The following is a 24,986-nucleotide window of genomic DNA, read 5'->3' as shown; positions in this document are numbered from 1 at the left end:
GTCACACTAAACTGTACGTCAAGCAATGATTCACTTCTCGTCCCTATCCTACCACCTATCATCGTGATTCTTAGATCCAGATGCTGTGCTACTGCCGACAGACCCAGGAGGATCTTCTAAAATAAGATCATTCGCGTCACTGCCAGCATGATTGTCCAGCCCTTGGCTCGACCACTCGTTAACGTCAGAAGGCGAAGTCGGCCAGGTTTTCTGGAATTCTGGCTCATCGCTGTCCCATAATTGGAACTTGTGAACATGCGCGTCAGGTCCAGGGACCGGCCGATCGCCCAAGTAAATGTCTATCCGACCGTAGCACTTTCGACAGACCAGGAAGTTCTGGCAAATGGAACAGTCGTAAGCGATTCCATAGATACACTTGAGTCGGAGAGGGAGTGACGAACAGGTTAGTATACCCACTGGCCCAGAAACAAGCATGGTGCAAATAATGTAGAAGGTTACTCACCGTGAAGCAAATTCCACAGAAATATCCATGAGGTCGATTATATACTTTACTAGATAGGTCCTGACTGTCTGAAATACTACTGCCTAAAGCCTCTTGGAGAAGCTCGATGATTGCATCACCGGCGTCATGGAGACGGGCTAGCTGGAGGGGCGTATACAAGTCATGCTCACTGCCCAGGCGGCAGCGTACCGACGGATTCGCGCCGTTGTCCAGCAGAAATCGAACGGTTTCTGCATAGTTGGCATACTCGGAGGGCATGTTAGGGTCCCAAAACAACTCTGTGGGCCGAAGTGCCCAGCAGAGCGGAGTCCAACCATCAATGTCGGCTTCATTCAAGTATCGTTGCCGGTCTGCTGGGAGGCTCACATAGTTCAGAATTGCCTCAACGGTTTGGGCGCGACCAAACTGAGCTGCCCAGTGAAGGGGAATTTTCTTGGCTTTATCTGGCGCCATAAGAAGCCTAGGAGCGGCGTGGTGTACGGTCTCGAAATTTTCCAGCCCGTTGGCAGCAGCAAAATGAATTGCCAGACGGCCCAGTGGGTCTCGAAGCTGGAGGGAAGCGCCTTTGTAGAGCAAATATTTGATGATACTCCTACCTGTACCAAGACACGCAGCTGAAAGCGGATTATAGACAATAAAGCCGTGCTCCGCCGAGATGTCAGCCCCCTGCTGGACCAGTTCGCGGACAAGGTGTTCCTGTCGGTCCAGGCTCTCTTGGCGATTCATTTTTCCAGAGGGTCGGGGGTTGCAGATGGAAATCAATGGGGTAGAATTAGGCCCTGTTATTCGCTGGTTGACATCTGCTCCACGGGATATCAATTTATAAACCGTGTCGAGTTGCAGATGTTGGCAGGCAATGTGAATCGCGGCTCCCCACCCCTCTGTGACGCTATGTATATCCAGGTCTGGCTGGGATAAAAGCATATTGATGAGCTCTGGTGGTCGCTCTAAGACCAAAGCATACAGAAAAACCGTCCATCCTTTATGAGATGCCAAGTTGATGTTAGCACCGGCCCGAATGAGTGTGACAACACATTCAAGTTCATTGCATCGGACAGCGGCCGCAAGAGCAGTGTCCTTCTCATTATCTTGTGCATCGATATTCAGCACATTGCGATATTCAAGCAATATCTTGAGAATGTCTAGTTGCCCTTTAATTGCAGCCTGGTGCAAAGGAGTCTGTTCCCCTGGGGTTGTGTCTGTCGATCTAGCCCCAGATTCCAATAAGATGCGGACAGCCTCTTCATTGGGAGTCGTTCCGCAAGCATCAAGAAGGGGACTCCACCCCGCGTCGTCCCGGTGGTGGACGTTCACACCTCGCCTGATGAGCACACGAATAGAATCCACTTGGCCTTGGCTGGCGGCCTTGTTGATCGCGGTCGAACCGTCGCTGCTTTCCAGTTCCGGATCAGCTCCCGCGTCCAAGAGGAGCTGCAGAATGGCAACTTCCTCGATGGCGAGTTCAAGCATTGTAGTGCCCTCCGTGTTCTTCTCTATAAGTGGGGAGCCCTGTTCGAGTAGAAGTTGCACGACTGAGTTGTGATGCCATTCAACGGCATGAAACAGTGCATTCTGCTTTTTCTCATCAACCATGGCAATGTTTGCCCCATGCGACAAAAGCCACCTGACAAGATTACAATCCCCGGATGCTGCAGCATACATCAGAGGTGTCATAGCACGGTACCAGCAGTTGTCGACGGCGTTGACATCGACCGGGTTAGAGTGGTTAACTAGAACATCCAAAATCTCAAGCTTGGCATTTAGTTGCGTTGTCTTCTGGGACAGGAGCACTGGAAAGACAGGTTGGTGGAGCTCGTGGTTGGGATTCGCACCGTGGCCAAGGAGCAAGCGGACACATTCTGGATCTCCTGACTCGCAAACAGCCAGTGACAGAGCCGTGATATTGACACCCGGGCCCCTCAGATTAGGATCAGCCTCATTGTCTAAGAGTATTCGAATAGTTCTGGGATAGCCATATAAGGCAGCAATACATAGAGGTTGCCACCCTCGCTCAGCATTGTTGCCGTCAAATGGGAGGTCGACACTGGCACCGAGCTGTACCAGAGTTTCTACTGTCTTCCACAAACCTCGGGAACATGCCGCGTAGAGGGGTGTGTATGGTTGGGGCGCATCCAAGAGTGTGTGTTGGACAGCCGCGATCGCCCGAATGGTATCATCAGCTCCTTCTGCAGCTGCCTTGAACATGATGCCAACATAACCATCCATAAGAATATCAATGTTAGCGCCTCCTTTCAGTAAGGTCTGTACGATCTGGCAATGGCCGAGACTGCATGCTAGGTACAGCGGGGAAGGATAGAAGATGTCAGGATCCGGGGAAGGATTGGGGTCCATCCCATACTTCAGAAGGGTATCCACCACGCGTGCCATGTCCAGAAAAACTGCTCTCCATAATAGCGAAACTGACAAGGAACCATGGGACTGGTTCAGGTAGTAAAGAACAGCATCTTCATCCCCTACCCGCATGGCCTCAGAGAGCCCTGCTACCCTGATAGGCAGTTCATGTCCACTTTGACTTAAGGATTCATGGAGCCCAAAGCTTTGGAGCCCCAGTGTGAGAAGGGACACGCCTGCAGGGTCCAGATCGGACAATTTCGGCCGAGAATAAGGGTTTTGCATCGCCCAATAAACCTTCATCCAGGCGCTCAACGGCCCATTGCGTTCTAGGAGGACCGGTGCAATTTCTTGAAGTACTAGTGGGGCCTTGGATAAGTGATATGGGAAAGATTCAGTCGCATAATAGATTATATCCTGACCATCTGACACCAGTGGTGGAGTGATATGCTCCTTGGAAGAGTAGACCCTCTCCTGATATCCATGGTAGATGCTCAAGAGTTGCCTCTGGATCCTCGCCGAGGTCAGAAAGCGATATAAGAACCAGCAGGTCTGTTGAGGCCCATTCGACCGGATCTCTGTCCAAGGGCTATCGCCATCGCGTGCGAAGACTTCCAAGATCTCTTGACGAATGCAGACTTGGTTCTGATGGGGTTCCAGCAGTCCCTTCATCCAGTAGGCCATATCTGGCTGGTCTATACTGGATTCAATATTCACGAGTAGCTGTTCAACCCCTGGGTCTAACTGATAGCGACAAAACATTGCCATTTCCTGGTATGACAGTGGTCGGTATCCACACAAGCTCCAGGTGAGAGTTGAGCGAATCCAAGACCTGTCTGGCAAGGTGCATAATATGTCTTCGAGAACAGACTGAGTCGTGCTGTGTACAGATAGACGGCTGAAGAACTGATCAAATCGCAGATGTGTCTGTGAAGATGTGACTTCGGGCCATCCCGTATGAGACGAGATGATATCCATGATCGCACTCAGAACAGCACAATTCATTGAGGCAAGCTCTTTCAAACGGGCTTGCATGTAAGCCTTTCTGTGTTCACAGGGACAGAAACGCGATATAAGCATCTCCCTGGGACAGTTACCCAGTTCGCAGTCATGCGGCTTGCCCACTCCTACCCTGTAACAGTGTAGGGTCATGTTAGGGGCACTGAGTTGGAGCTCTTCCTTTAAGGCGTCGGGCCTCCTTGATGTTATGAGAAGCTTCGGGCGCATGTCTGTAAACTTATAGGCTTTCGCAATGGCCTTCCAGTACACCTTTCGACTTTCGGCGGTATTACAGTCATCAGCATTTTGTAGACACAACATTGTACTTTCTATGTGATCTCGCAGCATTAGGCACAAAATATTCTGCAGATCCTTGTCGGTCCACCCGTGCTGCAGCAAACCCTGGTTTTCCAAGAGCCAGGTAGTGAAGTTGGGCACGCCTTCAGCGAGGCGTGAGAAGCTGTAGACCAAAAGGGTACTAACTATGGCGTCCATCGAGTTACGCGCTCGATCATAGCGGGAGAAAGAGAATGGGTGTACTTCAGTGTCATAAAGGTTCTTGTCAAACCGCTCCCGTTGCCATGCCAGAATAACCTGCTCAGCTGCCTCGGTAGTCAACCGTTGATTTTCACCATGAATATACAATATCTGGGGGCCTCTGGATGTCTTCCACAATCTATACTCCGAGCTTCTAAAAACTGGATGTGAGTCTATGACGCGTGTTGACAGGAACTGACGGTGCGGAAGGGCCATTGATAGTAGGGTTCGTTCAATGGCGGTGCGCGATGACGATCGATTCCAGCTGCATGATCCATTGAAGACCATGTCAGACAGCCTAGAGGTGAGCGGGCTATGCGCTTCGCCGGTGGGTTCTTCGGGTAGAGCCAACTCAGTACATATACCTAGAACCGCGGTGGATTCATCAAATGCCTAGAGTCAATCCTCAAGTCAGAACCAATGTATCTCACATAGACCTGTGTATAATGCTGATTGATCACTCACTGAATCAATCTTTCCCGGTGTCTCCGGATTGGCATAGATGCTAATTATCCGAGTGCGCAAGGTGATGCGGGAGCTGAGAAACAGACCGGTTGATTCCATGGCGGTCTCTGCCAACGCCCTGATTGCAGTTGGACTGATGAGATGACCCCATTCTTCTGTTTTATGTATCTCTAGAAACTTCCATATCCGGGCATCGAATGAGGGGGCATCCGTCCTGCGGTGGAAACAGCCTGCGAAAATCTGTCACCATGTCAAAATAAGTCCTGGTGCTCGCGATCCTTCCAACGCGTCCATATTCAACTCACAAATCTCACAGTATCGGTGAATATACTAGTCCAGCTAGTTTGATGGAAACCAGCAATCGCAATAGCCTGTACATCACTTGTATCAGAAACATATCCTGCTGCCAGCGGACTGTTAAGTGTGCTTCAGAGGAGAACGAACTCTTTCCACAACCAAGGCCCCCAGCTCATAAGCAATGAAGATAATAGATCGACTGTAACTAGCCTGCCTCATGTAATGTCAGTACTTGTTGCCCTTCTGTAAGTCTGATATGCTGAGAACACCTACCCCTTCGCCCGACCGTCGAAATTGAAGTAACCCAGCTAACAGTTGGAGTGCCTCTTTCTCAACATAGTGGCCAGTCAGATCTCCAAAGAGAAAATGACTCGCATTGCTTCGATATACGAATTCTCGTCGTTCGGTGTGAGAGGCGAAGTGATCACCGAAGACAGCTTCCAAGCTCATGCATTCCGGTCGCGAGATTCCCATTACATGCACGATACTGTTGAGTTTGCATCTTAGTAGGTAGGGCCTATATTGCTGAAGGGTATTGTTCTTACTCCACATATTCCGATGAAGTGTCATCCTCGCTGGCCGCGTCAGGTGCAAATGTTGTCAATTGCCGCGAAAGTTCGAGGCCGTGGAAGGCTTGCCCTATCCTGAAAGCAACAGGGCGTTTCGAGGACTCTCGCGTCATCCTTTAAGGCGCATATGAATAATGAATTTCTTGATTGGAGAAGAAAGAAGGATAGCAAGCAACTTATATATGTGTTACCTCTTAGTCATTCATGGACGGCATTTTGAACGTTAAATGGGAAGTCGCGTCCGTGTAACCCTTTCTTCCCGGACCAAATTAGCCTAAGATTACTAGAGGTGGAAAGGTAACCCAGAGTTATTACCAGGTTAGTCCCGCATACTATTCCAATAATGTAACACGGGAAGGGATGCCCAACAGGAGGCATGATATCCAATTGGCGGGGACGCTTGACAAGAGGGACATGTGCCTCGCGAGCTAATCAAACACTGTAGGCATTTGCTCCATTAGGGTATCACTCACATGGTGTTGCCTTGGAACACAACAGGGGTCAATCATAGGCGTGTGGTAGTCATAAGGAGGATCTCCCCTACGTGTCCTCCCTCGGAGGCTTCTAGCAATTCAACATTAAATAAACCTATCGTTTTAGTACGCCACACACGAAGAGGTACCGAAAGACAATGAGTTTTGGCTTTGATGACGAGCTCTGGCTGAGCGACCAGACTGAAGAGGAGGAATGCGGGCTTACAGATCCACGTTCATTCTCCTTGGAATTGACGTACCAAGGACCTGCTGGTGGTAAGTCAATTTCTGACAATTGAAAATCCTACTGTCTCTTCAAATTGGTGACTTCCTTGTTCCATTTTGATTTCACTCCTGATGTGACTGACATCTCTGTAACACGGACGGACGGGAATAGACTTCCGGACTCGCAACAAACCAGGCCAGCTACAGAGACCCATGGTGTCCAATTTTGAGATGGGGCGACGACGCAAATCTGCCTACCAGGTCAGCTGTCAAGCAAAGGCTATGATCCATGGCCGGTGGGGAGGGGGAGGCCAAGACTCGTGCGACTGGGCCACTCTGTTGGTGTATGAGTTCCAGTTCCATTCCTACCGTGGGTGCCGACTCAAGGCAGCCGACATTCGCTTCCGATTCGAGCCGATACCAGGTCAATCAAATGAACTGTCTGTCGCTGGGATTCAGCCGGATCGTGTGTTCAAAGTTGCACGCACCGAGCAATCCGAGCAATGCACAACCGGCCTCGAGCTTACGCTTGGGTTCCAGCCACTGGCAGGAGCTGGGAACACTTCAATCGCTGTATCCAATTCGGACAATGTAGAGAAGGTCACAGTTCATCACACGGTTGTCACTGGTGACCGACCTGCAGATATCTACGGCAGTCAGCATGAGGCACATTTTTCGCTGTCAGAGAACGTATCACAGCAGGACGGGATTCCTACGCGACTGAGAGCCTGTATTCTTTTGAAGCGGGGAACGGAGGATGACTTTGCTTGTGTTCCCTACATCCATGTCACTCCAGACTTCAAGACTTGGGTTGGACAGGTGTTCTCGTCTCGGGACAGGGATGATCCTATCCGATTCCGTCCCTCTGAGCCGGTCTTCGATCAGCTGGAAAAGGGGATTGTAGTTGACGCGGAAAATCTGGGAGCCACCAATCTAGATCGGCTGTGGGGTTGTACCATGTACACAACATGCAACGATGTTGTGGAGTCACTGTAGAGGAAGGCTGGACGTAAAGAGAATGCCGTACCCTCAGTTCCCAGACCTAATGAAGATAAAAATTGTTGACTTTCAAGGTGAGCGTGGCCTGCATGGTGCTATGATGCTACTTTCCGCAAAGTCAACTAAATGTATGGGAACCTAGATCATTTTCTCCTAATGGTACTTGTCATGGTCCCTGCCTCAATATCACATAGTGTCTCTCCTAGTTCCCCGGCTATGGACTCCTTTGAGCTGGACGCTAGATCTGACGACGCCCCGTACAGTGAGGCCGAGTACGAGTGGGAAAGGTTGTCATGGGAGGAACGAATGAAAGATTTGACGGGACAGTTAACGAATGGTGGGACATGGGAAGGAATGCAGTCAACAGTGAGCGAGTTTCGCGATTATGAAAACAGAGATGTCCCAACCATACTTCATCACCTGTCGAAGGACAAGTTTGCACATGGATTCTACGACCTTCCTGAGTCTACGCGCGACTGCATCCTTGATTCTCTCCTTCGACTTCATCTGGAAGAGCAAAGCGCAACTCCAGACCACGTCCAGGCCAATACAATAGGGAAGGATAAGCACCCTTATCCCATTCTCACTATTGCCCTCGAACATAGCATTACTGGATTCCTCAACACCATCGCGACCCGTTTTCAGCACCATTTGCCACACCTTCTCAAGATCTCCCATACAGGTGATGGTCGCAACCCACTACACGAGGCATTTTCAATATTTCTTCGGTGGCAGAAGAATGTAGGTCGGTTTAAGGACCACAGCTACAGGGAGGCAAAGAAAACAGAGTTGGGAATGCTCACGCTGATCATCCAAAAGTGGGTCGAGCTGGCCCCAGATTCGGCCATCGCGGCAAAAGACGTTCATGGAAATACTCCTCTGCATTATGCAATGCATTATAACCTATGCTACTACTTGAACTCGACAGTCTACCGACCAGTCGTCGTCGCTCTAATCGACAGGAGCCTCTGTCGCCGGATGCAGGCCGAGGACCAACTGAACGGAGTCGGCAAATCTCCTTACCTAATCTATCTCGAGAGTGAAGCCGACTCTGCTGAGAAGAAACGTACTTCATCGTCTTGGGAGCCTGATACAGTGAAAACGACTCCTGGGTCGAAGCCAAATCGGCGGGAACTCGGACTCGAAGGGAAGTGGGCGGAAGGAAAAAAGACGGGTGAAGAAACAAAAATCAGAAAGACGCAGGATGGTTTGTTCAAGCCGCCCCAGATGCCTTCACATTCAGAGCTTCCCACAGTCTACAAGGTCACAGTGCCGCCTCATTCGACACATTCTCGCACCCGACAAAACCCCCAGTGTTCCCAGGATAACAGCAAGGCTACAGGACCGGCGTCTACCCCACAGTTCCCATCAGCGATGCCGCGCTCAAGTGCGACCAAAGAGCTGACACCCAATCAAATACAGCAAGATGAATCTGACGACAAAATCAGAAGGCAGGCTGCAGATTCGATTCGGCAGTACCTCAGGATGTGGTACATACGAAACATGTCCGACGCAGATGCCAGGAATTTGCTCTATGGCAATATCGCCTCAGGTAGGTAGTAAACAGTCGAGAATATCGTTCTGAATACTTGAGTTAATGTTGCTGTTCGTTGCATTCTAGCCAAGAATTTGTACTTCGATGCCACACACCTGAGAGGACGCGGGGCAGCGCAGATTGTCCAATTAATTAGAAAACTAACCCGCGCTGGGGGTTTCGAAGACACTCTGTCCTACGTCAGAATCCCGCAAGTGTCAGAGCCAGACGGGCTCCCAGAAACTGCTACCATATCCAATACAGCCAGCGAGAAAGGAGGGATCCATAGTGCATCTGGTCCCAAGAAGGCCCTGATGGGGCGCATCTCACTAATATCCGTCTTCGACGAGCTGGCCCTTGCAGGTGTACGGCAAATTCTACGGCTCCAAGTCGAAGACAACGGCGATGTCATGGCCCATTCAGACGCAGCTATTGAAAGGGCTATTACTGGATCGGACCATCGTGGCGAGTCAACCTCCTTCGGTACTAGAATCGGGGCCTTGAATATAGAAACCTGGTAGTCCTCTCCCTCATCTGGGTCAACCTGGACATTTCCCGGGCTCACAATACATACTAGGGATTGGCGAAAGCCAGACATAAACATTGAACTGATTCACGATGCGGAACCCAACGTAAAGTCCATTCACCTGCACTGGAGCGGAGGTCAGACTGTTCTTCGTGGGTGGGCGGATGCAATCCTAGTGCTTTACACGGAATTCAAGGAACTAACTTGTGTCTATCTGCATGCATATCAGGTACTGGCCTTTGTCCTACGATATGAGTATGAGGACTAACTCCCAAATCTCCTTATCATAGGGATCTGAGACTAAAGAGCGAACAGACATCATGATGAAGATATTTAAAGAAAAGGTAGAAAACATAACAGAGAATAGAGTACAGGTGAAGAACGAATTCCATAAGGAAAGAGTGATAGACACACGAAAAGATGAAGAGACCTGTACTATCCCCAGCCCTGGCGACTCTACAAACGAGAAGCAGTATCTTTGGATAAATCGGCTGGAAGATTTTCGTGATGCGATGCTGGAGGTGCATAAAGTTTCTCCAAAAGTTGAAGCGGATTTACCGCGAATTAAAGTAGGATGCCTGGCTTTCTTATGTTACTACTTAACCTGTCCTAACTATGCCAACTCGTCAGGTTGCCCTTATCGACGATGGCCTAGATTACGGTGATTTCGACGTTTATCCACACACAGAAGTGCGAGGGTTTAGCTGCTATCCACGCACTGGGCAGACCGAACATCCATGGCACAAGTCGACCAACGGGCATGGAACTGCAATGGCCAATATGATCCTCCGCATAAATCCGTGGGTACATCTCTTGGTCATTCGAATCGAGGATGGTATCTCCTACGCGAATCCAGGATCGCCCTCGCGGACCATCCAACCCGACAGCGCTGCCCGAGCCGTCGAGGCGGCCATCAAGCACAACGTCGATGTAATTTCCATGTCGTGGACCATACGCAAGCAAATTTCACAACTGCACAGCTCGCCCGTTGATCCTGGATCATTGGGGAAGAAGTCAATCGATGAGGTCGGAATCGAGCGACTGGAAATGGCCATAAGGGAGGCGGCGGAAAACAATATTCTCATGGTGTGTTCTGCGGCGGACGACATAGAACTCCTCGGGAAGGACAATCTACCCTTCTGTGCAGCGGAGCACAACATCTTTCGCATCGGCTCCTGCGATTCTCAAGCGCAGCGTGACCCCATGACTGAAAACAGAACAACCATTTCCTATTTTCTCCCGGGTATTCAAGTCCAAGAAGCACAAAGACCACACTCCTTGAAACCACTTGTATATCATGACGGGTCTTCGATAGCCACTGCGCTGGCTGCTGGGTTAATATCTACTATCCTCCATTGTGCTCGTTGGGTGGACCAGTGTCAAGAAGCTCGAGAGCCCGCACAGAATGCCTCCAGTGAGAAAAATCCATTCCAGCAATTGGCAAAGAGCCTTCGTATACACAAGAACATGCAGATCGCATTGAGAAATATTGCCAGATCACATGGGTCAGAGGAGCCAGAGGATTCAAAACAGCTTCCTGTGTATCGTCTTTTTGCAGACACAACCAACAAGTTGAACAGTGCCAAGGGGTGGCAAAAAGTTGAGAGGTTGGGAGATTTAGTCAGGTACCTATGTCATGACATTGAGGCCTAGTGAATTACTTTCAGGGCTTGAACGCGGCCCGGCTCAGTCCAATCTGCCGCTTCAAGGGCTCGCCCAAAGTTCGCGTAATACGATTGCCTCAATACTTTCAAATAGTGAGTTATCGAAACACCATGAAATCAATATACCACGGTTTGCAACTTGCCCGCGACTGCCTGTCCGACCAACATATATATCACAGGTACACAATGATATGTATACCCTACATTTGCCTCAAAATTTCAAAGGCGTACCTAGCAGCCACTCTTCATTCTTCGCCAGCATCGTTAGACGCGCTCCATGCCTTATACCTATCATAGTCCAGCCACGACAGCGTAACATTCTGAACCTGATCCCCATCCATAGGCACAGCATTCAGTTCAACCGTTTCCGCCCCCGACGGAGCAGCCGCAGCATACCAAAAGGGTCCACCACCACCGAAGTCCAGGTATTGACCACCATCAGCCAGAATCATTGCCGGGAGAGCCTTCGAGATGAGAGAAATAGTGAGCTACATATCTCGAACATGTACGTCGTGGCAATACCTTGGGAAAGAAGGAGGAGTGTGGGATAACTCACGTCAACAGTGGCAGATGAACCCCAATCCGAGGCATCAGCTTCATCCTTCGCAGTCGTAATGACACGGTTCGAATTCACTTTGAGGTAGCCGTCAAACCCTTCCACGTATCCCTCCCCATCAGAATAGGGGATACCACATGCAGTGACCTGCCCGTTTGTCCATTTGCCGTCTTCGGCAAGGCAGCCGATGGCCTCTTGGTCGTTGTCTGCGGCATAGATCAGAAAGAAGCCGTTACCTTTTGGAAGGGGAATCCAATAGAGGGCTGTGGCGGTGTTGGCGAGGAGAGAGATGCCGGCGGCTAGAAAAGGGATCATTGAACGCATGATGTAGGTATTCTTCGTCCTCTTGCACCAGTAGCTAGCTTTCGTTGTGGTAGTATGAGTGTTTGGTTTCGGTATACTCAGAATCGAACTTGACATGGGTGGGTATTTATATTTGTGAAGACTTAGTGAATAGCATGCGGGTATGAGGCATTTCATGCGGTTGCCCGTGTGTCCGAATTCTTCGACGGGTTGTGATGTGGGGATACATTCATGCAGGCATTTGGAACGTCTGTGTAACATGTATTTGTACAGGTAGTTAGTGATCGCCCGGATCTATCCGGATAGTTCGCAGAATCGTCCTGCGCTGATTGCTCAACGTCCTTGGTATGAGAGGGAATTCGTCTGTTGTTACTCTTGTCACCATTCAAATCCCGAATTCTGCAATGCTATCACCCTGCTTAGCACCATCACAGTGCATGAACTATTAGCTCTACGATAACTAGCTCGGATACACGTTATTCAGCTCGGAGTAGATCTCGCTGGACTGAAGAGGGGAAGGCACCATCGTCTCCACATATTTTGCTTATTCTAGTATGGCGTGACAAATCTAGGAACGCCATGGTTGACTAGTATGTCCCTTACTACCATAGCTCATGATTTGTGTGTATATTATCACGCTACTGCTGAAGCCTGCATCAGACTGATTTTTGGGACATTAGGACCCCTCATCTTTCTCTGCAGGTATCTAGCAGCCTACATCTTTAATGCGCCTTTCACGAGACAGAGCACCATGCTGTCGAAAGAGCAAGTTCGAGCACCGCTCTAGTACCATATTGTCAAGCAGACTGGCATTTATCCTGACTCATTAGGTAGTTACAATCGGTTTGCTAGTGTAGAAATGGCCTCGATAAGCACTTTTTACTCTCCGTAGAGGTTCGACTGCGAATAAATAAATATAATCTCGGAGTTCGGGATTATATCTATATTACCGAATCAATTTAAGATTGCTCATTGAACAGTAGTAGGGAATTATGCTCACTTTATGTTGGAGAACATCGGGTTTTTCTGCAGAAAGATTCAAGTCTCCAGTCCAAAATACCAGGACTCTATCAGGAATTGGTTCAAAACCGGGTATCCTCGCGTCTTAAAGCAATGAAGACCGAATAGCCCATTGCCAGTTTCTATTTCGGAGTGTGATGGGCTCTGAATAACCGATAATAGTGGTAGGCCACTGCAACTAATGTATCACTCTTGAACCACGGTATACCACAGCCATCTTGGCTTGCTTAATATGAGCATCGACAGGCCATTCCGCACAGAAAATGCATAGCGAGGGGGACCAGGGTGATACTCTTACCAAGCCTCAGGAGCCTATTTGCATCACTCAGGTAATCAACTCTGTTGGGTTATCATCGAAACCTAGAAGATATAAAACACTACCGCAGGTCATATTGCCTGCTCAATCATTAACAGCTGATCATTCGACCAGAAGCAATTCTTGGTGACGTCAGTGATCAACAGGTCCAGCCGACATTAGAATGGTCACAAAGACCGGAGTCTTCCCGTCCACCCATTCACCATTATTGGTCTAATCGTAGGAGATTACTTTTCCCATTAGACTCCACATACTGCGCTAATGAAACTACATAGGTTATAAGACAAGCATATACGTACACGGTATCTTAATGCATCTCGATTTTTGATAAGGCTGACATTCTTGTTTTGTGGCATTATGCATTACTCATTTCGCACGCCAAATCGCAGGATGTGCGATTTATCTTTACAGCCATTGGCATAGCAGTCTGTAGTAGCTCTAAAAGTAACCCTAAAAGAGTCCACAATATAAGCCCAAAATACATTCCCCCATTGTAATTAGCCCCTTTATATCACGAGATTTCCGAAGTCAGAGAACACAGCATTCATTTTTATTGCAATTAGGAATCTCATCTTCATAGAGCCGTTCTAGATATTTATGCCTAATCTTAAACAGAAAGATTGGACGGTCCGTTCGCCGTAAGCTGCCTCATAAAGTCACTGCCTAGACAATCCGTCGCAGCACTAAATTAGCCTTTAACAGTTCGCCCGATCGGCCAGTCAGAAAATTGAATCCATCCTCTGATCCACTGTGGATCTGTACACAACAACAATCCTTCGGGAGATGCCCGATTGATTATCTAGCTTAATGAGTTCTCCTGGCCGGTGATTGCTCGATCATGCTCCGCTTTTGTGTGCATCAGTCCACAGTATGTTCCGTCGGGACACCGGCGTATTTAATGGGAGGTTAGGCAGCCTCATGCTTCCCTGTCTTTTTGCTCTAGCATAGTTGAGCGGGTATTCTAATTGTCGTCCGTAAATTCAAAGTGTCGAGCGAACTTAGCTTACGAGTACATATCATGTGAGTGAAAAGCTGTTTTCAGACATGCGAGACATACTTGGCAGCAATCGAAGGCCCTGCATGGTCTTGAACCTTGATAAGTAGCGGTCAGTTGTACCTGTGGACAAGCGGAAGTCGAAGATGAGTTGAGAATTTTATTATCTTTACCATACACAGAATCGGACGGAAAAAGGAAATCACTAGAAATTCCCCCACAATGAGGGAAACATCTACTTCTCTTCAGCTACGACTTCCTCTGGTCCAGTCGTCGCTTTCTCGGTAATCCTCTCCCACTTCACCCCAAAAGCTAAGAAGAAGGCCGCAGCTGTAGTCCCAACAGCGACATACTATAATCTCATCTGATTAGTTCCATTCCACAACAGTACCAGTGAAACAAAAAGCAACACTCACGAAGGTCGAAGTAATAGCCTGATTATAAGCCTCCAGAACCAAGTCCAGCAGATCCGGAAAATACTGCTTGACTGTATCACGCACATCCGCCATCCCAGCAGCAGACACCAATGCAATCTGATCAGCATTCAAACCAGCATGGTCTGCTAGTTCAGGAAGTAGAATCGAGCGAAACACAATCCCACCAAGTGATTGTGTGATAGTAGCCCCTAAGTACTGGAAGAAGAGATTCAATGAAATCGCGGCAGGCATAAACTCTGGTTTGTCGCGCACAGAGTGCTGGATAATGAGCGACGGCATTTGCTGTGCCATGCCGACACCGAGACCCTGAATAACTTGGAAGCCGATCCAGTGGCTGGACGGGGTATGGAAGGTCGAGAAGTGCGTGTATAGCGCCGCGGCTGTGCACATGAAGAGGGGGCCGATATACAGCCAGGGGTTGTAGTAGTGGATTTTGCGTGCTGTCAACGCTGTGTCAGATTGTGCTCCAGCTTGATACCGAGAATAAGTGGGGTTTGAGTATGTTGAACGCACCAAAGAAGCCAGCAGAAAGAGTTCCAACTATTTGAGCCAGCACCGAAGCCAATGTTCGCGTACCACTTTGCAACGGGCTCGCGCCTTCCACGACCTGGAACCACTCGGGGAGATAGTAGTTCAAGATACCAACAGACCCAAAGTGGAAGAAGGAGAACAACACACTGAAGGTGATTGTCCTTCTGGCGACGATATTCCCCGGTATCATTGCGTCCTCGCCCTTGTAGCCTTCCCAGGAAACGAAAATCATAAGCATGACACCAGAGCCTACAAACAGACCAATGGTTGTCGCTGAATCCCAAGACTCCTTCGTACCTCCCCACATCATAGCGAGCAACAACATGAAGATAGATGGGATAAAAATGGCACAACCGATGAGATCCAGATCAATAATCCGTTGGACGGCCGTCCGATCCCGTTGTATGGACGGGGGTCTGAAATAGCACAGCATTGTGAGCAGCGTTAGAGCCCCGGGGGGAAGGTTGACCCAAAAGCACCACCGCCATGTAGCGTACTGCGTAAATGCACCACCAATAACGGGTGCTAGGATAAGGCCCATGGCGAAGCAACTGCTGCATATGCCGAGGAGCACTGGTTTTGATTTTTCGGGAGACACAGTGAGGACGATAACGAAGCCGCCACTCGCGACCCCGGATGCCCCGATACCTGCAATGGCACGGCCCGCGATAAAGGTATTGCTGTTTGGTGCAAAGCCGCACACCAGGCTGCCGATGAGGAAGATGGAGAAGAATGATACATATATCCACCGAAGAGGGAACATTGAGCTGAGCTTTCCTGCTAACGGGGTCAATGCGCATGTTGTGAGCGAGTAGGCAGCTGGATACCAGGCTAATTGCGCGGTATCATGGAAATCCGCTGTGATAGAGGGAATGGCCTAGGCATGTTTAGATATTCTGATAGAGACAGGAGGGGAGTAGGAATAGTACAGTCGCAATGACAAAAATGTCTAGAGACATCAGAAACGCGCCAAAGCATATGCCTACAAAAATGGCAAAGAGCTTGAATCCGTGCATCGCATTCGGGTTTGTCTCTGGCACCTCATTGTTGACATCGGTACTGACCGCATGCTGGCCTTCGGTAGAAGTATTAGCATCCTGTCCTGAGTTGGCAGTTATGCCGGTCTCATCTATGGAGGATGCAGCCATGTTGGGAATATAAATATTGATTGTTAAACAAGGGGAGTAGAGGCTTCTTATAGTCGAAGAATGAGTCAAATTAATAGCTCACAGGAGGCTATTTCGGGCTCGTGATCGGGCTCGGGAGAGTGCTGGACCGGTGCGATTCCTGCGACACTTGAACGTCACCGGTTCCTACCGTACATCCCTGCTTAGCCGCATCCCAAACAGAACTATAAGTCTTAGTGTGGCTTTGCTGGCATTGTGAGAGCGATCTCTCCACTGGACAATGATAAGAATCAAAAGGGAGAGAATACACGGAGATATCAAGTCGTAATGCCCCCTTCTATCCTATTTGCCATTGACATTTATATAAGATTATCTCTGGATATGTCCAGACATTTAGGGCACATTTTTCGTCTTCGCGGAAGGTGATTGACGAGCCAGCCAATCAGCGCCAACTTTACGCTTCGCCAAGCTGAGCATCGCGGCTTCTTACCCCTGGTATGCATCAGTCCAATTTCTCCTAACTCCTATCAGCGAAGTCTTACGAAATTCATTTGGGTCGACCTTAGCCTTCTACTGGCAGGGAATGTCATGTACATTTTTACTTCTCTCTTGTCTATTCTGTATCTCAAAACAATCCCTCCTTTCTCTTATATTCTTTTATTATATATTTATGCACCACCCCTTCGAGGACCGTGACAAGTGACTACTAAGTTAAAGGCAACTTATCCAAATTTAAGATTGATAATATTCAGGATAGTATCAAGCGTCTGTCACCACTCACTTCTGATAGCAATATGTAAAGCCTTATTTACAGAGCATTGCAGGTCACCGCTATGCCTAAGCTGGGTGAAGTCCTCAATAGTCCTTATGCAAGTAGGTATAACAACTCTTTGCTATATGAATGTACCGAAAATACCGTCGGACAAGTTCCTGACTAGGACTGTAAGATGTGTAACGATAGAAGGCCCCTTTATGCTATAATATATAAGTTATACAGCTGGGAGTACAGTTAGTAGTAGATGATGTTGGAACATTTGCCAAGTAGACTAAAATGATATGTTGATGGCCACCAAGCAGCAAGGATGACTCAGATAGATGTCCCAACAGATGATGAGCATTTGACGCATCATCCACCGTATCCTCCTTTTCCCTTCGATTACCCCATCCTTCCTCACATCCACAAGTCGCGTCCCACACATTGGAGCGCCGCGTCGCTATTGGCTAGGGGAGCAAAGTGGATTTTGGCGATTCTTCCAATATCTCGAAGTTTCATGAGCTTCTATTGGCTTGAGGATATTGCAAATGACCAGTGAATGCGTCGACGGAATTAGGTACCATGGGCCCGTGATGATGTTGTCATTACTTGTCAAGTAATATTGTGATATGAGTTGGTATGACGGGATTTTGTGGGGGTGCTTAACTGCTTGAAGAAAAGAATAATGCCCGTAATGCTGTCAAGTTTTTCAAATTTCGCACTGGAGTACGTAGAAACAACGCAAGGTACGATGTAGCAAGTATTCCCCGTAGCTGAACACAACTAAGTATACAAAAAGCAAAGCGGAATATGACGAAAGGTAAGACTGATATTGCATATGAGTATCGCATTTATCCAGTCACCTGTCTAGCCAGCTATTTGTGACTTACTGCTCCCTCTCCGTTATTTGTCCATACTCTTGCTTCCAATGTATTTGATTCTTTTAAGGCGTGTGTTGTTCCCTGCTGACTTAAGGAGAAACTCATTTTTCTCTATCTTGCATCTCCAGTGTCTGTCTGTCTCCATGGCCCTGGGGCTGCATATTCCTCGCTTTGGTCAGGTGTATCCGGGTTTGACTGAATTGCATAAGAAAACATGTTTGCAGCATGAGTTCACAAGCGGATCTGATATGACCGAATCATAGCCAGTAATTCTTAACCCCGGAGGTGGATCCACGAGCGGAAATCTTATCCATCACATCAACCCCCCTATTGAGCCCTTCCAACCCTCACGATAAGAGGTTTCTTATCCCAAAACCACCAAATCCCTTGCTTCTCCCAGGCCGGCACATCCACCCCCGCTAGATCATACCTCCACAACAACCGTGCCAGAATGAGCCGTAGCTCCATCCAAGCCAAATTCTGGCCAGGGCAATTATGCGAGCCCAGTGAAAATGGATTGAAAGCTTCCTTTTGCTTACTCATATCTTCTCCCAGCCACCGTCTCGGGGCAAACTCGCCCGGCCCAGTGAAATTGCGGGGTGCGCGGTAACTAGCAAACGGAGGGATTGAGACAATCATTCCTTCTGGTACAAAATGCCCGGCCACCCTGGCTCCACCCCGCGGGACCTGTCTTCGCATTGCATCTGGGATAGTTGGGCATAGGCGCATGCCCTCCATCAAAACTGCGTCGAGATATGAGAGAGATTTCAACCGAATGGCTGTAATATCCTTTTCCGTCGGGAAGGTGTCATGGAGCAGGTCTACCAATTCACGGAGGGTCATCTGGTCGCGCAGAAGATAATTGATGACTCCCGTGATAATGGTCGTAATTGACTCACTCCCCGCTGCGATGATCAGCATGGAGTTTACTTCCATCTCCTCCTGCGTCATAGCGCCCGATTGCATCATTATTCCCACGAAATCTGGTCGCGTGGTTGTACTAGAAGTAGTGGTGGCTACCCGCTCCGCCACCTTTTCATCCGTGACCTTCCACATCTCCATAACTGGCTTCAGGGCATCCGCTGGGGCGATGGCCATCATGAAACGATAAAGCAGAGGATAGAATCTCATCGAGCCAACAACAATGGCAGCTTTAAACTGGCTAACTGTTTGCACCCAGGGATGGTACCGCAGACCCTCGAGGCACCCAAATGAGCTACCCCAGGTGAGATCACCTATCACGTCGAAGGCGAGGTAATTGATCCATTCCACAAGGTCTAAATCAGCACTTTGGGTGGCACTGTCGGGCCCACTGCTCGTAATCTTTGCGTCCAGCTTAGCAAAAAGTGCATCGATATATTTTTGTAGAATCGGTTCCTGAAGTGCAGTGAATTTCTCCGAAAAGCCCGGTGCCAGGTTCTTGCGAAGACGAGCATGATCAGCCTCCGAGCAGGCAATTAGATTCGGTGCTGTCTTGCCGGGCGGTTGGTCTTTGTATTGATGCGGGCGGACAAATTCACGGTCTGAGGTGTAGATGTCCCGCCAGGCGCGCGCGTCTATGAACGAGAGTTCATCAGGTGCAACACGGACAATGTCACCATATTGGGTGTGGAAGTCATGTATACGATGAGGAAGTTGGCCGCTGATATTGGTGAGAATAAAGGGGAAACGGAATGCACGCCAGAGAGTAGGGCCGGGGTAGTGGGCGAGAGGATGGAGAAAGAGATTATAAATGACAAGGGTGGAGAGATACTGACTTTCTAGTTAGTTTGACTTGCATAATTTCCGGGAATTGGAGATGAGTACTTACGAGGATAAGCAGGATGGCCGCAATAATGAAAAGAGCCATTGCCTTGTGGTGAAGGAGGAGAGGGGTGTTGGACGGCGAGATACTGAGAACAAAAAAAATTGGAACAAACAACCGGCGAGGAGGTGGAAGAGTACGGGGTGAGGTAGCCTCTCTGTACACCGGGCATAATCGGTAACGATCGCAACATGATTAGCGAGAGGCGGAGTTTACGTTCTAAACTAGCATGAGGGCTAAGCATGTTAGTTCGCTGACACTAAATTAAAATGCGGGGGTTGTATGGAAACAAGAAAGTGATGTGGCCCCCACAATAAGCACTAGGCATGTCCCTTAACTACGCCGTATTTTACACAGGGCATGCCACAGTAGGTTCTGGACATACAGCGCCCCAGAACCGAGGGACCCACATACCCTGTGTGGTTCTCGTTCTGACAGCCCAAGCAGAGGGCATAGTGGTTCTATTTGCTGCACGGGCCTGCGACTGGTAGCTAATTAAAAGCGGCCCAGACATGACAGGCTCGTTAGTAGATAGCATCCTACTCCGCACCTAAAATCACAGTTCATGTAATAACCTGCCTGATCAGGCTAGTTGCAGCTCTATGGTGCCAGGGGTACCTCGCTCTAGATTGATCGAGACAAGGCAAACTAGATACCGTCCCTCCTCCGCAAATGGGATCACCTAATTCCTGTCTGTGTCTTTTGTGTGTAGTATATCCGGATCTGCTAAGGATCTCGGTCCGCTGGTCCATCGGTGCGTCGGGCGGAAAATTCCTGGACCGATCCTCCCATATATGCTGTCGGAACAAAGAAATGAGGCGAAGTAACCCCTCTATCTCGAGCTAAAGTGCTTCTGGTGCGTTAGTGTAGACATCTGCTCCACCACTCGGTAAAGTCATCTTTTCGGCGACCAGTCCAGCCTGGCCATTTACACATAATAGCCCTTGTTCCTCGCGAGGCTCTCGCTGGTATTGTCCTCACTCTCAATTCCAAGCGCCGTTAATTCTCAGTTTCCGAAAGAAAACAAGAAATAGAACTGAGCAATTCCAACATGACGTCTTTGCAGCCCATCAAGCTTTTCTGGCGAAGTATGTTCCGTCTTCCTAACTTACCGTCCCGATAAAGCAATGCTAACAAGCGGAAAAACAAATCCAGACCAAGTACCCAACCCCTCCAAGGTCCTCATCATCCTCGAGGAGCTTAACCTTCCTTACGAGTCCTCATGGGTCGAACTTGACGGCCTGAAGACCAAGCCCTTCACCGATGTGAACCCTAACGGCCGAGTTCCCGGTATGTAGAATCTATCCATTCCTCCGCAACACGCCATTATCACTACAGGTCCTGATGAAAATCGATTGATAGCTATCATCGATCCCAACACCGGTCTTACTCTCTGGGAATCAGGTGCCATTGTCCAGTACCTCATCGACACCTACGACAAAGACCACAAGATTTCCTACGACACATTCCCGGAACAATATCAATTGATCCAGTGGTCTTACTTCCAGGCATCAGGACAGGGTCCGTACTTTGGACAATCTGCATGGTAAGTTAAATTATGCCACCCAGCCTTTTGCGCCCACCAACGTTCGACCCTCTGACACATTCCTTGTACTTCTTAAGGTTCAATATCTTCCACGAGAAGATCTATGGTGAATCCCCGGAAAGCGCCAAGGTGCGCTACGGTGCCGAGGTCAAGCGTGTAGCGGGCGTGTTGGACTCTGTTTTGAAGGAGCGCGATTGGCTAGTGGGCGACAAGTGCACGTACGCAGACCTGGCGTTCGTCATGTGGAATATGCAGATTGCGTTCTTCATGGCTGGTCGTGAAGGCGATCAGGCGTGGCGTCCTGAGGAGTTTCCTCATTTCACACGCTGGCAGCAAACCATGCTGGCGAGGGAGTCGGTCAAGAAGGTGGTTGGGGTGTTGATGGATCAAGAGGTGAAGAGCTCTTGATTAGATTGGTGGGTTTGATCATTGGAAATATCTAAACATTTGGAATGTTTGCCGGTGCCATCTTCGATAGGCCTCTTTGGTTATATATTTCTTTTCCTAAGTAATAATGCATTTGTCGGTGTGATGAACACACAAAGCGCGGTCATTGCGCCTTGTCATCTTTATTATACAAATGCAAAGCTATATTCGGAAGGGAGGGCATACTTAGAAGTTGTAATATATAACTCGGAAGAACGAAAGGTGCCTCGATACTAAACATATAGGCTCTACTTCTGGGTCGTAGACCCAATACAACAGACTTCCTCATGAAGATCATCAGAATCCAAATGGCACTCCGGAAACAAATCATCAAGCGGGAACAACCGACCACCCCTCGGCAGTAAATAGTAACTCCTCTCTCACGCGCATCATTTCTGGATCCACATAGACCTTCATTCTCATGCCCTGCTGTCCTAGATTATACACTCGGAAGATCACATACACCATGTCCATGTTATCAGACCGTGTCTCGCCATTGGACATCTCTTGCATCTACTATAGGTTAGTAATATGATTGCAACAGATAGGTGACTTCTCTTACCCGTCAGTACTGGTGCTTGCTCATGAAGAAAGGCGTAAGGTTGTCCGCAGTAGAAGATTTGACTTCTATGTAGAACCGAGGTGTCTTTCCCCTCCACACATCATCCCGTAGGTATCCTTTGTCTATGAAGAGGGACGTGAGAACTCCGTCCTGATCATCGTAGGTAATGTCTGCTGTCTCACGACCATGCCATGCTGTCATGTCGGAATACTCGGAGACAACTGTGACGAATTTGCGGATCACGATTTGCCAGTTGTCGCGGGTGAAGGCAGGTAGGGGTGGGTCTAGTCGTGAGAGGAGTTCGAATACCTGCTGCGATCGATATATATTCTTAGTGGTAAGGGTATAGGTAAGATGGCTTACGAATAGTTCTCCGGCTGCACCGGCCTTGAAGTCCCGTTCAAACTGCTCGGAGGCCCGCAGACGAATGGTCTCGGAGAATGCAACCGATGTGATTGAGTCGTCCAGACCTGCCATGTCGAAGGTACATTGGCTGGGGAATATGGTATTCCTAGCAGACGCGAGCACAGAGGAAAGCAATTGGTAGTATTCGGGGTCGGCTGTTGTGTTTGTATAATTCTGTAGGAGCACTGGAGATGGGCGAGTTACAGGGAAAGACGAGTACCGGCCAAGCATCTTACCATTGCTGAATCTTTTTGAAAGGCAATAATAACCAGACAATTCTGATTTTTCAAGAAGAACAAGTCCCAGTGGGCTGGCCCTGTTGGTCCTGGAGAAATACTAAAGAACGCCCGGGAAACACGCCCTTCATATTATGTGTTGTGGAATGGCAGGTGACGGACCGAGAAAGGCAAGGCAGCCAAATTGAATGCAAAGAACACGGCGTCCACGCATCCGGCTTTCTGCAGAGCCCCTGATACGAACTAATGTCTCTTTCATGCAGACATAAATCATTGTGAAAGCTTAACAATTGCGGACCGAAGCGGACTAGTAATTCCGGGTTCACACCCAATGACTATACACTTTCGTCTGTTGTCCCACCAGCAGCCCTAGCAAAATCCCTCAAGAATCTCCAAGTCCCCTCTGCCTTGTATCCCTTGACGTCCCACTCATTAATGCTCCTTGGGAAGAAAGGAAGGACATCCAGGAGACTTGCATCATGCGAAATGATAACCATAACCTTGGATGAGCCATCGAAGCGCAGCAGCTTTTCTAGAGCGATCTCAGCATCTTTGAGATCCTCGTTCATTGCAGCGTTCAACTGGTAGAAAGGAGTGACTTTGGCATCTAAGCCTCTTATATTTGCAGAGGAAACTGCCTCGAAAATGGAACCGGGACATACGGAGGGCGAGGAGATATCCTCACCGAGTGGCGATGGCCTGATTTCGGTCGGAAGCGGGAGGTGTTTGGTTGGACGGTACTCCCCGGGATGATGAGCGATATCGCCCCCCAGGAAGATGAATCGGTCCTTCGACGTCCGGGCGAGAGCACTGATGTGGTTGTGCGCTATGTTTTTTTTTTTAAAGTATCAGTAACTTACCACCCAGCAAGAAGCATCAAGTTGCGCCAACATAGCGATACTCACTATGTCCGGTTGATTTGAGCAGATACAGGCTTCCATCTTGGAAGAAGTCGATGGCCAAAAAGCCACCAATGGTCATGGCGTTCCAGAAGTCCAGCACGACCAAGCTACGGCCCGAGAAGGCGTCGTCAGTCACCAGAGCATCGGCATTGGTAGGATAACCCGGGAACGTCCTTTTATTGCGCTTAAAGCCGGGTCCAACGATTAAATCCGTGGATGGGGGAAAAAGAGATGGATCTCCTGTATGGTCCATATGGTGGTGTGACCAAATAATAGCGTTGATCGATTCCAGGGGGACATTCGCGTTGCGAAGTTGATCGGCGACGTCTTGCTCAATGTCCACTAGTGCCTTAGCAGACTGGATTTGGTGAAGGACTTTTTGTTCGATCACCATTAGCATATATAGTGGACTAACATTTGCTGCACGGGTGAATAGCCCGGTATACACTATAGATGGGGATCTTGCTCACTAGACGGCGGCAGCTTTTCCTTCCAATTTTTTCTTATCCCAAGGTCAAAGAGAACCTTTTTATTCAGCCTTCTGTTCTCGATTAAGAAGCTGTAGCAAGGCATGTCAAGCACACTATGCCCAGCAATTGGCCTGTCAACCACGTAGGCTGTGGGTACTGTCGTTCGTCCCGCGTGGATAACCGATACCTCCACAATCGTGCCCATATCGTACGGTAGCAACGGCGCCATTGCTGTTCATGAAGCCGAGAATATATTGGGCGAATAGAAATAATTTGGTCTGTCGTAATGAACCGGAAAGCTTTACTATAGATCAAGTGGTTGTGTTTTAAGGAGACATCGGTCTATTTAAACTCTGTGGCAGTGTATAGGTGAAATCCGGCCCGGGAGGTATTTGGGCATCCGGATTGCCATCGAGCAAGAATGATTATGCATCGTACCCCGCGGGACTTCTCAGAGATTTGAAATCAAATTGAATCCGATAGCTGAAGGTGACCGATGATTATAAATTGAGGAGTAGAACATCTCCACCGATTTGAAAGCAGTAGTCAGTTCTGCATTCTGTTCTCATAAGCGGTATCGGCGGACGATTGTTGATACGACAGGATGCGACAC

The 24,986-nt window shown here is 48.8% G+C and overlaps 8 protein-coding genes across 8 annotated transcripts; 2 read left to right on the top strand and 6 right to left on the bottom strand.

Moving 5' to 3' along the window:
- Nucleotides 1-48: 48 nt before the first annotated feature.
- Nucleotides 49-5,587, bottom strand: AtWU_00350 (uncharacterized protein; the record flags this gene model as incomplete). Its single annotated transcript, XM_035495466.1, has 6 exons — nt 49-336; nt 464-4,744; nt 4,817-5,056; nt 5,122-5,187; nt 5,261-5,323; nt 5,387-5,587. The coding sequence occupies 6 exons, from the start codon at nt 5,585-5,587 to the stop codon at nt 49-51; spliced, it is 5,139 nt and encodes a 1,712-aa protein (XP_035351359.1).
- Nucleotides 5,588-6,313: 726 nt separating this feature from the next.
- Nucleotides 6,314-11,092, top strand: AtWU_00349 (S8 family peptidase; the record flags this gene model as incomplete). The annotated part of the gene is made up of 7 exons (XM_035495465.1): nt 6,314-6,431; nt 6,553-7,324; nt 7,586-8,931; nt 9,001-9,430; nt 9,491-9,694; nt 9,807-10,008; nt 10,070-11,092. 7 exons carry the CDS (start codon nt 6,314-6,316, stop codon nt 11,090-11,092), a joined length of 4,095 nt encoding a protein of 1,364 aa, XP_035351358.1.
- A 256-nt stretch (nt 11,093-11,348) lies between these two features.
- Nucleotides 11,349-11,983, bottom strand: AtWU_00348 (uncharacterized protein; the record flags this gene model as incomplete). The annotated part of the gene is made up of 2 exons (XM_035495464.1): nt 11,349-11,591; nt 11,660-11,983. 2 exons carry the CDS (start codon nt 11,981-11,983, stop codon nt 11,349-11,351), a joined length of 567 nt encoding a protein of 188 aa, XP_035351357.1.
- A 2,544-nt stretch (nt 11,984-14,527) lies between these two features.
- Nucleotides 14,528-16,408, bottom strand: AtWU_00347 (MDR family MFS transporter; the record flags this gene model as incomplete). The annotated part of the gene is made up of 4 exons (XM_035495463.1): nt 14,528-14,644; nt 14,709-15,169; nt 15,243-16,137; nt 16,190-16,408. The coding sequence occupies 4 exons, from the start codon at nt 16,406-16,408 to the stop codon at nt 14,528-14,530; spliced, it is 1,692 nt and encodes a 563-aa protein (XP_035351356.1).
- A 1,941-nt stretch (nt 16,409-18,349) lies between these two features.
- AtWU_00346 (cytochrome P450) lies at nt 18,350-19,871 on the bottom strand (the record flags this gene model as incomplete). The annotated part of the gene is made up of 2 exons (XM_035495462.1): nt 18,350-19,774; nt 19,833-19,871. The coding sequence occupies 2 exons, from the start codon at nt 19,869-19,871 to the stop codon at nt 18,350-18,352; spliced, it is 1,464 nt and encodes a 487-aa protein (XP_035351355.1).
- A 1,006-nt stretch (nt 19,872-20,877) lies between these two features.
- AtWU_00345 (glutathione S-transferase family protein) lies at nt 20,878-21,780 on the top strand (the record flags this gene model as incomplete). The annotated part of the gene is made up of 4 exons (XM_035495461.1): nt 20,878-20,914; nt 20,982-21,116; nt 21,189-21,372; nt 21,450-21,780. The coding sequence occupies 4 exons, from the start codon at nt 20,878-20,880 to the stop codon at nt 21,778-21,780; spliced, it is 687 nt and encodes a 228-aa protein (XP_035351354.1).
- Nucleotides 21,781-22,363: 583 nt separating this feature from the next.
- AtWU_00344 (metallo-beta-lactamase superfamily protein) lies at nt 22,364-22,837 on the bottom strand (the record flags this gene model as incomplete). Its single annotated transcript, XM_035495460.1, has 2 exons — nt 22,364-22,669; nt 22,724-22,837. The coding sequence occupies 2 exons, from the start codon at nt 22,835-22,837 to the stop codon at nt 22,364-22,366; spliced, it is 420 nt and encodes a 139-aa protein (XP_035351353.1).
- A 499-nt stretch (nt 22,838-23,336) lies between these two features.
- On the bottom strand, nt 23,337-24,297 carry AtWU_00343 (MBL fold metallo-hydrolase; the record flags this gene model as incomplete). The annotated part of the gene is made up of 2 exons (XM_035495459.1): nt 23,337-23,827; nt 23,907-24,297. The coding sequence occupies 2 exons, from the start codon at nt 24,295-24,297 to the stop codon at nt 23,337-23,339; spliced, it is 882 nt and encodes a 293-aa protein (XP_035351352.1).
- Nucleotides 24,298-24,986: the final 689 nt, after the last annotated feature.

Source organism: Aspergillus tubingensis (assembly GCF_013340325.1).
Source record: "Aspergillus tubingensis WU-2223L DNA, scaffold_1, whole genome shotgun sequence".
In the NCBI taxonomy this organism is placed as follows: domain Eukaryota; kingdom Fungi; phylum Ascomycota; class Eurotiomycetes; order Eurotiales; family Aspergillaceae; genus Aspergillus; species Aspergillus tubingensis.
This window is presented reverse-complemented; position numbering and strand designations above follow the sequence as displayed.